Here is a 12,048-nt window from a genome sequence, read left to right as displayed (position 1 = left end):
AATCAGGCCAGACACGCATGCGTTTTTCCAGGGTAGCAACCAAACACACTTCAGGCAATTTTCAGGCACGCTCCAGGCCAGGTACTTTCTGGCCAGGGCATGATCCAAACTCGCTCTGTATCACCCGATATTCACCCTCGTATGTCTCTCCAACCTCTACCCTCCGACGCTCGATCGAACGGCCAGAATGTGCTAGACAAATCAAGCAAAAGTTGTGGTTGCTGGTGTTTGACTATCCATCCGCCCACCACGTTCACCTCTCAACCAGGAGGAAATGCAATAAGAGAGAGACGTACGGGCAAAGCATCGAATTATCAACGAATGATGACCTCACCTTATATGTAGCAGCGCTGTACACGTACGCCGACACCTAACGTGCCCGATTGGTTCATTGAACCTGGACACATTCCCGCTTTCCCTCGGCAGCTGCAGCCGGCCCGGCCTATATAAAAGGCGCCACAACCTGAGAGGCATCCAGATCCAACGAACTCGTAAACACGTCTGTCTATAGTGTACGCATTCTCCTCAAAGAAAAAAAAAGGTCTATAGTGTACACATATTCTCCCACTCATCCCCGAGAAGTTAGGAGGCATGGCGAGGAAGGCAGCAGCGGCCATGGACGGCAAGAGCTCCGAGCTCGCGAGGGCCGTGGCGGAGGCGGAGGCGAGGGAGGAACGGCTGAGGCGGGAGCTGGAGGCAGCGCTGGCGCGGGTGGCCGTGGCGGAGGAGGCCGAGGAGCGGCTGTGCGTGCAGCTCGGCGAGCTGGAGGCCGAGGCCATGACGCAGGCCATGGAGTACCAGCAGCACGTCAGGGCGCTCTCCGAGAGGCTCGCCCTCATGGACGGCCTGCTCAGGTCCTCCGGCCTCCACAGCGGCGTCGTGCAATCCGGCCTTCACTGACGAACCGAATCTCATCATGCGTTTCCTTGCTTATTACTACTATTATGTGCGATTATGCAAGGCTGTACCTGTACGGGTTTCTAAATTTTCCGCCGGCGTGTGTTTGATGCCAACTCGTCCGTGGTGGTGGAGCGTAGTTTAGGATGTACTGTACATTTTTCTTCTTCTTGATGAGATGTATATAATGTTGTTTGTGTAGTACTACGAATCTCTTGGAGGACATCTAAATGTTGCCCCCGATCTGATGCAAACTTGAGCTGACGCATGCATTCATCTAATATCACACGCAACGGATTCCTTGACAACGATCGAGCTTATGTGCATATAAAACGAGATGATCACGAGCCATATCCATTGGCGCAGAGTGCGTCGCGCTGGAGGACGACCCACAGGACGTTCGTTCTCTAAATTTTCCCTCGATTGAATTGTTCGACTTTCAGGTTTCACCATCCTTACGAGCAGTCAGTTCCCAGGGGAAGCCGATGTTTCGGTGTTCTTGACAAGTTCCTGGTTTCTTCTTGCGGGTGCGGCCAGCATATTCTGGTCGAGAGATTGCTGACCACGTTGCCAAGCTGTGAGCTGCCAACAGTTATACTATAGCAAGGAATTCTACTTGCAATGCATACGCTCTGTTACGGAATTCTTCAAACAATTTGAATCGACTAGATGACACTGCTAGAAAACGAGACGTGTGCCGCCACACAGAAAACGACCGCACCAGCTGCTCAATTAAGCAACAAAAGTAAGGAAACTTCGGACCAACACCATACAGCACAAAGTTGACTGATATAATGCAATTGGAAATAGTAATGGCAAATCAGGGACCTCGGATATTTGACAGCAGCACGCATGTAATGAAAAAGAGAGGTATGAAATGGGGCATGGAACTTTTCATCCTGAAAAAATGTCAATCTTCCAGATAGCTGACTGGAGGTGTGAAATGGTCATGCTCCTCAGAAACCAAGACAATTCCACGGAATAACCATGAACGCGGAAGTGTGCAGACAAGAGGTACAAAAATTGATGGAGCATATGACCTGACTTGTCTCCAATAGGGTGACCTGATCTTTAATCAGGAGTACTGCGTTCAGATACGCACCTGGAATCCAGGCTGGAAGGAGGAAAACGTCTTGTCTGCATTCTCCATGAAACTTGGGTAAAATCAATCAGTAAATCTTCTACTAGAAGGCTTCTAAAACCTTTCTAGAGAATTAAAGATAAAAATTTCCAACTTGAGATTCAACAGAACAACACAAACAACTAAAACAGATGTGAATTCCTCTTCGATTTTTAGGTGGTTGCAGAGCTAGACATGAGCCATAGCCTTTTGGCGTAGAATCTAAAGCATGACACAGAGGGTCTGCAGCCCCACCATGAACACACACAAAAAAGAACTTGTGGTGTAGGGGTTGCCACCACATGCACCTCACCAGCAAAGCATACTGCCATGTATAAAGATGCATAGCACAAGTGGGTCTCGACAAACATCAAGGAAAGCATATCCAAACACCAAGAAAAGAATATTCGCGGATCGCGGATCAGTTGCAAGATTGCTGACATGACTAAACAAAATGTTGGCCCATGGCTTCATTTAGAAGACTGTATTCGGCTATGGCTTAAAAACAAAAACCTGGCATTTTTGTTAAACACTTTTAACTCAAATAAATGTAGCAAATTGTTTTCCCCTCTTTTTTTGGTTTAAACACACAACACAGACGCATACACACATGCCCGCGTATTCACAGAAGAAGACCAAGTCCAAAAGCACCTCACTATCGAAGGGTACGTCATCTATCACCTATGCATGATCCACCTTGGTGAGACAAACAAGATGTCAAACTTGGGGTTGGATCCTGGTAGGCTAGGGTACAATCACCTCGCCTGACTACTGAACATATTGTTGGTTCTCAAACATAGCGACCTGTTACTCACAGCAGAGATTTTGGCATTTAGTTTTGCCCACAGAAGAGTTTGAAATAGCAGCATGGTGACTATGGTGACCCCTTTAGTTTAATGAAGTGTGTAAACGGTAAACCAACAACCCAAGTGCTGAACCTCATAGGATTACTGGATAAATACAACTGAGGTGTAAAGCACAGTTTGATTTTTAGCCATAAGAGTGGGCATGTGCAATGTTTGAAGTGTAGTTATAAGTACTTTCAGTCCTGAACACAAACTGGGCAAAAGGACACCCTACTTTCCATTATAACCAAATTGAGGACCACGATTTCATAAAACACACACACACACACACACACACACACACACACACACACACACACAAACGATTCTAGCACAAGGTTGGCCGCTTGCCTTGAAATGATATTAGCTCTGAGTGCATGGTCCATGAATCCATGTGATATGCCCAATTACTAAGGTCTAAGGGTGTTGCCAATGTTTATTCCTTGTAAGTTGGTCTTAAGGTGAGCCCTACAGTGATTTTTTCACGCTTAAATGAAAAGATCAGAAACCAATGACTCCATATGATGCCCAAATACTAAGGCAACGACTTCTGTTACTCCCTCCGTTCCAAATTACTCGTCGCTGAAATGGATGTATCTAGAACTAAAATACATCTAGATACATCCATACGTGCGACAAGTAATTCGGAACGGAGGGAGTACATATTAGGATAAAAATAACCTATATTGGGCCCTTTGTTTCTGAACTACTACTATCAATTTCGAAAAGTTGATGCTTCATCGCCTCCTATGGTTCACCAGCTGACAAGCTTCATTAGAGTTTGACTGCTTGATGTCCATGTCAAGCTACAAAACCATCATCACTAATCTGCGAACTGCAGACAAGTCCCCCAATAACACATGGCCTAAAATATCTATAAGAGCACACAATACTCAAATGTCAAATTGATTCTAAAACTGCATATTTCAGTGGGTACAGTTCCAATACTCCTGCAGTGAAAGCAAAGAGACCCCAGGTAGCTACTTACATCCACTACGATGATTCATATTCGCTAACTACTCAAGCATGGAGGTGGCTGGGTGACTAGCCATGATCATAAAAGCAGCATTGTCCAGACACATTTTGCCAACATTATCAAGAGGGGTACGCCACGCTCGAAAACTATCAACTGGTCCGCCTTTCCCCCTATGACCCATGACCTCTCCGACCTTGGGGAGCTCATCACAGAGGATGAAGTCAAGGATGCACTCTCTGCTCTTCCTGGAGACAAGGCCCCCGGACCTGACGGTTTCACCGGGAAATTTTCCAAGGTCTGCTGGGACATTATCAAAGATGATGTCATGTTGGTGATCAACAAGTTCTCAAATCTGCATGCGGAAAACTTCCACTGGCTCAACTCGGCGAATATCGCCCTCATCCCTAAGAAAGATGGCGCCGAAGACATCTCAGACTTCAGACCCATCAGCCTGATACATGCCGTTGCAAAGCTCATTGCCAAAATCCTTGCAACACGGTTGGCCCGTCATATGAACAATATCGTCTCCATTGCGCAAAGTGCCTTCATCAAAACAAGGAGTATCCACGACAACTTCCTGTATGTCCGGAACTTGGCAAGGAAATTTCACCGCAAAAAAACTCCTATGCTCCTCTTCAAGCTTGACATCAAGAAGGCTTTTGACTCGGTAAAATGGGATTATCTGATGGAGCTGCTAACCCACCATGGCTTCCCGAGTCGATTCAAAGGGTGGGTTTCGGCTCTCCTCTCCACAGCCTCCTCCAGGGTTTTGCTCAATGGTATTGCCGGTGACCCAATCAAGCATGGATGTGGCCTTCGACAGGGTGACCCTCTCTCGCCGTTGCTCTTCGTGTTGGCCATTGACCCGTTGCACCACATCTTGGAAAAGGCCACCTCTCAGGGTCTTCTGCACCCGCTAGGCAGCCGCTTCACGGGCATTAGGGCTTCTTTATATGCTGATGATGCGGCGGTTTTTTGTGCCCCTATCAAGGAGGATGTCAGTTTCATTGCCAACACGCTCTCCTCCTTTGGTGAATCAACGGGGCTGGTCACCAACTGTGCGAAGAGCTTGGTTGCCCCCATCCAGTGCGCAAGTCTGGACCTCAATGACATCCTGCAGCATTTCCCGGCCTGCCGTTCATCATTCCCAATTCGCTACTTAGGCCTTCCGCTTGCGATTCGACGGCTCAAAAGGATCCATTTACAGCACCTTGAAGACAAAGCAGTCGGAAAGCTTGCACCTTGGAGAGGGAGACATGTGGCTATTGCGGGCCGAATGGCCTTGGTCAAGGCGGTCCTCACGGCGGTGGCCATCTACCATATCACCCCACTAGACATCCCGGTGGAGGTGCTACAGAAATTGGACAGCCTGCGGAGAGCCTATCTTTGGGCTGGAACTGACACTGTCTGGCGGCAAATGCAAAATTAATTGGGAGCACGTTTGCAGGCCCAAGCAATATGGGGGCCTGGGAATCCTCAATCTGAAAAAGTTCGCCACCGCGCTCCGCCTTAGATGGCTATGGCTGGAGTGGGAGGACCCGCCAATGGCATGGTGTGGTACTGAGCTCCCCTATAGAAAGTTAGATCGAGACATCTTTGCGGCTGTCACTAAGGTCACAATTGGTGATGGCTCCAAGGCCATTTTCAGGGAGTCTTCTTGGTTGGATGGCATCCGTCCCAAAGACATCGCCCCAAAAATCTTCGAGCTTTCTAGGAAGAAGCGTGGCACCGTTGCTTTGGCCCTCAGGGAGGATAACTGGGTAAATTGGATTGACACAACAGCAGGATTATCCCTAGTCCATCTCGAACAGTTCATTGCTCTGTGGAACATGCTCTTGCCTATCAACCTCCAACCTGGTGTCCCGGACACCATGCTTTGGAAGCTCTCCAGTGATGGATCTTACTCTGCCAAGACGGCCTATTTGGCCCAATTTGCTGGACTTGTTCAATCCAACTTGCAAACCACTGTCTGGAAGGCTTGGGCCCCTCCAAAATGTAAATTCTTTGCATGGTTGGTCACACAAAATCGGGTCTGGACGGCGGACAGGCTACAACGTCGTGGGTGGCCAAACTGTGATCGTTGCCCGCTTTGCAATCAAGTGCGAGAATCCACGGCACATCTACTGTTCAAGTGCCGCTTCTCCATTCGGGTCTGGAAGGAGGTCCTTGCATGGCTGCACCTTGATGTAGATACCACCCAATGGTTGAACTTTGGCACAGTAAGGTTTTGGTGGGATGGAGTCCTCGCCAACAATGCGCACCCGAGGAGAGCCTTGGCCTCCGTACTACACCTTGTAAGCTGGGAGCTTTGGAAGGAGCGAAATGCACGCGTGTTCAGGACCAAGGCGGCGCCTGTGGCGGTCATAGTGCGAACTATTAAGGAGGAGGCATCTATCTGGGCTATGGCGGGAGCCAAACATTTGTGTAATTTGATGCCGCGAGAGTAGGCCTTTGCCCTTTCAGCTTTGGCGGGGCAGTGATGCACTAAACCATACTCTTCTCCTTATTCAATGGAAATGGCAAATCTTTTGCCTCGTTTCAAAAAAAAAACTATTATGTCAAGTGACCTGAATTATATGAAATGGGAACAATTTAAATGAGTTGATAATTTAATCAGCAAAGGGATCAACATAACCCTGTCACTTCAACTTAACAATAATTGTATGAGTAAATGTGACTGTAATAAAATAGTTGCCATAATATCGTCCGTGACAGGCTTGCTACACATGAATGATAGGCACATATTTATTTCTTGCAAAAAGAAAAGTACATAATTGTTTTTGTGGGACATCAATAATCGTATGCAGATAGTAACTGCAGCAAAAAATAATCCAATAACCTAACAGCTACTACACTGGAAAGGAAGCCCAACAAGATCAACCCAAAAGATAAATGTTAACTGCATTTTGATTTTGCAGACAGCAAGAACATATTTTAAAGACTTATTGATTACAGTCATACAGTGCAGATTAGTAAATTTGTTAGGCTAAGATTACAGTAATAGGCATAAACAATCACATGTCGCCACACATTGAAAACAATGCAGATATGATTGTCAAGCTTCATGCACTAGCCAACGCAACCAAAAGTCGGAACTGATGGAAAGGGCTAGGCAATCCACAAATACACTAACAATGATAATACTAGAAACAAAAGCGAAATTGCTTTGCATACGACATTTTCAGGTACGACTCTCATAAGGTCCGATGCGTCTCAACTGAGTTGCATACTCCACTTGCTTCCTTTTCCAGATAGAGCTGGTAGATTCGATGAAAGCACATGCATCTGCTATCGTACTTGTGAACGTGAAAACGCCGTACATATAGAAGAACTCAAACAAAAACACATGCCAATGCACAGAATAAAAAGTCATCAAGTTAATTAACTCAGAAACCTGATGAACAAAAAGATCTTTCTTGACACACGGAAGCAGAAGGTGATTGCTATAAGTAGAACTGGACAGTAATCAGATTTCACATACCTAATGTATGCAGGTAAGCCCATCTATAACCATAATTTTATTATACAACACACCCATGGAAATTAGAAAACCTTCATAATAGAGGCTGGGCTCTTGTGAAAATAAAAACACCACCACTGCCAACTGAACGCCCCAGGAGCATGTCACGGTCAAGGTAAGAAAGATAGTATAGTCCTCCAGGTGATCGTCTGATAAAAATTCAGTATGAAACTTACGAACAAAGGAAGCAAAGAAGGAAGATTGTTTTCTTCAAAAAAGTACCTTTCGGGGCCGCTGATAGGAACTTGAGCTCGGAAAGTTTTAAGGAACTGCAATATCTGCAAACATAGTCACTGCAATGAAACACTTGTATAATAGTTGATGAGCATTTTGAAAGTGAAACAATGATCCTAAATAAATAATTATTTTTACAATAACCGTTGTATTCTGGAACAAAAGAGAATAACAATAAATCTTTTGGTAACTAGCATTCTCAAAACTATTATAACTGTCAAATGAAAATATACATATGGACTACAGAGGATGTGCATGCTTTTAATGAAAAGGGAAAAGGATTGTAACCATAACAGGTAATATTCAAACTGAAGAGATAATTATATTCATATAACCTGGCTTACCTGAAGACTCAAAAAAGACCGAGGAAGTATAGCAGGAGCTATCAGTGCTTGTAGCTGCTCACTAATCTTGATATTCTCTACAGCTACCTATTAGACAATGGATCATAAATGAAGAAAAAAGGGTAAAATACATAAATCAAAGAAAACAAAATTGAGAAAAGATGGTGGCATAAGCACAGACTTCTTCCCAGAAGCCTTAGCTTTAGATGGTGCATGAAAATACAGAAAACGGACAAATTTCAGCATTGCAAATAGCTTCTTTTTCTCAAACAGACATATAAATGCATGCCATTTTGTATTAGGAGAAGGCACATAGATGGCGTGGATCTTATAGCCAAACAGGCAAAAGGGAGAAAAACTAAGCTAAAACCAAAAGAAAGCAAAGCCAAAAATTAAATTAAAAATAGTAGATATTGGTCGTTGCGCTATCTTAGCACTTTTCTTCTCAATGAAAATGACACCCTTCCAGGTGTCTTCGAGAAAAAAAAAAGCCAAAAAGAGAGAAGCCAAGAAAGAACTGTTCAACTACCCTGTGCGCATTACAAACAACTCGTAGCCATGAGCAGTTAGAAATATGACGATAACATGTCAGAGTCTGGCTCTATTCTAGCATCATGTTTCATGTGAAAATGAATCATGGATAATGCTAATGTGTTTTATATACTCCTTCCGTCCCAAAATAAGTGTCTCAACTTTGTACTAACTTTAGTACAAAGTTGTACTAAGCTTGAGACACTTATTTTGGGACGGAGGGAGTACTACTTAGCTGCAGATACGGAGATACCTCATAGAGCATACCTATCACCTACTTAGCCTACCACTACTGCACACTGAACATCACATCATATCTAACATACGCTTATTCAGTTTTTCTGATGGATTCTTAATTTCCTTCCAGTTAGTTTATGCATGCTCTTTTCCATACATAACGGGAATTTTTTACGTGGGTACAGACAGGAAGGTGCTGCTGGCAGGGGTGGGGACCAGGCAGATGTTGCTGAACAAGTGCTCTCGAGTGTTGACTCAGGGGAGGGTCAAGGAACAGGGAGATGAAGCTTCTATTTGATGAATCACTTCGATGAGTCCAGAACTGCTGTTCAGGGAATGTTCTATGGTTGTTTTGGCATCCCTTTGAGCTGCTGTAAGTGTCGTTTCTTTTTCAGTAACCTTGATTGCTATACTTTTGGAGTTTTGGTGGCAGCTGGAACTTCTAGTTTTGGTTTGTTAATAGTAGGTGGCAAAACCCTTTGGAACAACCATGCCTGGCATATTGATTCTGGATTGATGTTGCATTCCAGTATTGAAAGATAGTGGAAACTGCGCATAAGCTTGTATGAAGAAAAATGTCTAACCTGCTTTCTTATCATCACCCCCAATCTTTCTTATTACAACGCTCCCTCAAATAAGCAGGCAAAGATATTTTCAATAGAAAAATTACCTCCTCGAACTGAAGAAATATGTTGCGCTTAGACAGAACATCAAATTTTGCAGAGACCATCAGTGTTGCACCCTCTTGCTCCTATATAGACCACTAACAGAATCAAACACAAAAGAGCTAACCCAAATGAGAGTTAAAGACAGAAATGTATACAGTACTTAATCAATGACATGCAAACAGGCTGATAAGCAGAATATGTCAAATGAAGGGATTATAAATCATTTTTTATGCCAAAAATCGTCATACTACAGACTGCACAATATAAAAATAATGCAATTCTAGACCAAAATCTGTTCCTGTAACAAAAGGACTATGAACATTCTGCAATCATTTTATCAAGCCGCTGCAAAGCTAAAAATACCATTTTCCTATGCTTTTCACTATATTATTGCCATATCCATGCATATGATACAATGATCCTTCTTACGAACCAGCCTCTCCCCTCGATTGGTCAAACGGAAACAACCAAGTCATGTTTATAATAATAGAAGGGCAGAAAAGCACATATGATGAGCTAAAGGCTCTACTTAAGTATATATCAGCAACTTGTTAAGATGAATTGTCGTAAAGAAGAACCAAATATACACCATGCTATCTAAGGTGCCAAGCTTTCACTGTTTCACTGCATACTAATGCCATCCTACTACAAAATTACAAGTTAACAAAGGATATTGTCCTTTTGCTGTTTTGCATTTTTTTTTTAGCCTACCCCAACTTGCTTGGGACTAAAGGCTTTGTTGTTGTTGTTGCTGTTTTGCATTTTTTTGACCATCCGCAACGATGACACTCACAAAACAAAAACATGTATATTCTGAGTTCCAGGCAAAGTGACAGCACCAACAGAAAAATATAGCAACTATTTTTTCTGCGAAAACTAAACAAGACCTGTTGTGGCGCAAAGTTAGGTTAAAAGAACAAAACCTCCAAGAAAGGACACATAGATGCACAATTATCATAAAGATTTACCTCCAGCAAGTTCTCGATGCTCCAACGCACGACATTCCGCACAATTCCACCATCCGACCGACCCTTGCACTCAAATTTCTGGTATATTTGCCCTACCTGCACACATACAAAAGCACCATCCCAGACGTAAGGCTTCCTGCACTTTCCGCAAATTTATCAAACATGATCATCTGCCTGTACACACTATAAAGCAATTTTCTGAAGTGTCAGAAAACAATTCATGATCAACCTCTTAATAGCTCCAGGTTTCCATAGAGCTTTAAAGTGCACACTACGGAATAGCAGAGTTTCCACGATATCAAACATTTGCATACTTGCTATTTGTTTGTTGCTAACTGTCATGGGATTCTCATGATGAATTTTGAAAAATCGAGGTACAAGCAGAGACACACCTGCAGGAGAGGGAGCCTCTCGGCCGCCTCGAAGAGCATAAGCACGTCCGATGCAGACGTGTAGCACAGCCTCCAGGTGCCGTCGAGCGCCGTGAGGTCCAGCGGCACCCCCTCCCCGGCGCCGAGCTCCTCCACGCACACCTACACACCACGCACACACATCAGATCGATATCCCTCGCCGTCCCACACCGGCCCGCGCCGCCCAGGAGCAAATGCGATTCAAGGAAATAGCTAGAGCAGGGAGTAGTACGATGGCCTCCTCGATGGCCGCGCGCTGGTCGGGGCTGGCGCCCGAGCCGCGTCCTGTCTCCTGCACCGCCCGCAGCAGCTCGTGCTTCCGCCCCTCCGTGTCCGCCTGCAGCAAACAAAAGCCTCAGATCGTGCCTGCGGCTAACGAGGGGGTCGGTGTCCGACAGACCGTACTGCGGTGAGCGGGGCGGCGGCCGCGGCGGCGAGGAGTGGAGGAGGGCTGCGACGTGGGTTCTGAGGGCGGAAGTGCGCGTGTCTCTGGAGAGGCGAAGACGGCGATGGTCGGAAAGGAGCGGTGGGGAACCGGCTGGAGGGAGCGGCGGCGAGCGCCATTTTTGTGCGCGTTCTGTGTGGCTGGAGTGGGCGGAAGCGCCGAGGTCCTGGCCAGTTCCACTGCCACGCATCGGCCACGTGTTGCCTGCCGTTGGCCAGAGAGGCATACCCGTCTCACCTGCCGTCGCCACCGTCCGTCGAAGATCCGACGGTAAGAGCGATTTATTCTGCCTGCGTGTAGCACTCTCACGGCGCCTGGCAGCCAAGCTTTCCATCCTCGGCGTTTCAGTTAGGCATGTAACTTCTCGTAGAAATTCCACATTAAATTTTAGTTAGGTGGATGGCAAAACGAACATCTTTCACAGCAATTTTAGTTTTGGGAACATGGCAATTCCTTCAAGCAAAAACAACAATTTTCACAACAGAATGCTTTGTTCCTAGAAATTGCCACGTGTTTCTAAAGAAATTGCCATGTGTGTTTTTGCAGAGTTTGGCATTAAAATGTTCGCAAACTGGCTACTGGGATCCATATTTAAACAACTGTTAGAGCATCTCCAGCCAGGCCCTCAAGAAGCCTCCCCAGGCGCATTTTTAGACGCCGGCGGGCAAAAAACTACCCACTCGGGGTCTCAAGAACCAGTTTTGCGCTGGTTTTGACGAAAGTTACGGCCGCGCAAGGCAAACCCAGCACGCCGGGGAGCAGCTGGGGGCGCCGGCGCTATAATTTAACTACAAAAGGCCCACTGTCAGCCTCTCTAGTCTCTCTCTCCTCCTTTTTCCTCGCTAGGCCCAC

General features: G+C 45.5%; 2 protein-coding genes across 3 annotated transcripts; one reads left to right on the top strand and one right to left on the bottom strand.

Annotated features, from left to right (window-relative positions):
* The first annotated feature begins 461 nt into the window (after positions 1–461).
* On the top strand, positions 462–1,151 carry LOC119336648 (protein RESPONSE TO LOW SULFUR 2-like). The gene has a single exon (XM_037608710.1). The coding sequence runs from the start codon at positions 592–594 to the stop codon at positions 898–900; it is 309 nt and encodes a 102-aa protein (XP_037464607.1). The 5' UTR covers positions 462–591; the 3' UTR covers positions 901–1,151.
* A 5,654-nt stretch (positions 1,152–6,805) lies between these two features.
* On the bottom strand, positions 6,806–11,386 carry LOC119336637 (probable plastid-lipid-associated protein 10, chloroplastic). Of its 2 annotated transcripts, none has more exons than XM_037608698.1 (8): positions 11,157–11,386; positions 10,984–11,088; positions 10,733–10,873; positions 10,341–10,436; positions 9,375–9,455; positions 7,937–8,023; positions 7,581–7,636; positions 6,806–7,123 (listed from the first exon to the last, which is right to left on the bottom strand). In XM_037608698.1, the coding sequence occupies exons 1-8, from the start codon at positions 11,313–11,315 to the stop codon at positions 7,033–7,035; spliced, it is 816 nt and encodes a 271-aa protein (XP_037464595.1). In that variant the 5' UTR covers positions 11,316–11,386; the 3' UTR covers positions 6,806–7,032. The 2 variants fall into 2 exon arrangements, with proteins under 2 accessions (XP_037464595.1, XP_037464587.1); XM_037608690.1 differs by lacking the exon at positions 6,806–7,123 and adding an exon at positions 7,194–7,507 and having other exon boundaries at positions 11,157–11,384.
* Positions 11,387–12,048: the final 662 nt, after the last annotated feature.

The sequence above is a fragment of the Triticum dicoccoides genome, chromosome 1B (genome assembly GCF_002162155.2).
Source record: "Triticum dicoccoides isolate Atlit2015 ecotype Zavitan chromosome 1B, WEW_v2.0, whole genome shotgun sequence".
In the NCBI taxonomy this organism is placed as follows: Eukaryota; Viridiplantae; Streptophyta; class Magnoliopsida; order Poales; family Poaceae; genus Triticum; species Triticum dicoccoides.
Note: the sequence above shows the minus strand (reverse complement) of the source record. Positions and strands in the feature narration are given on the sequence as shown.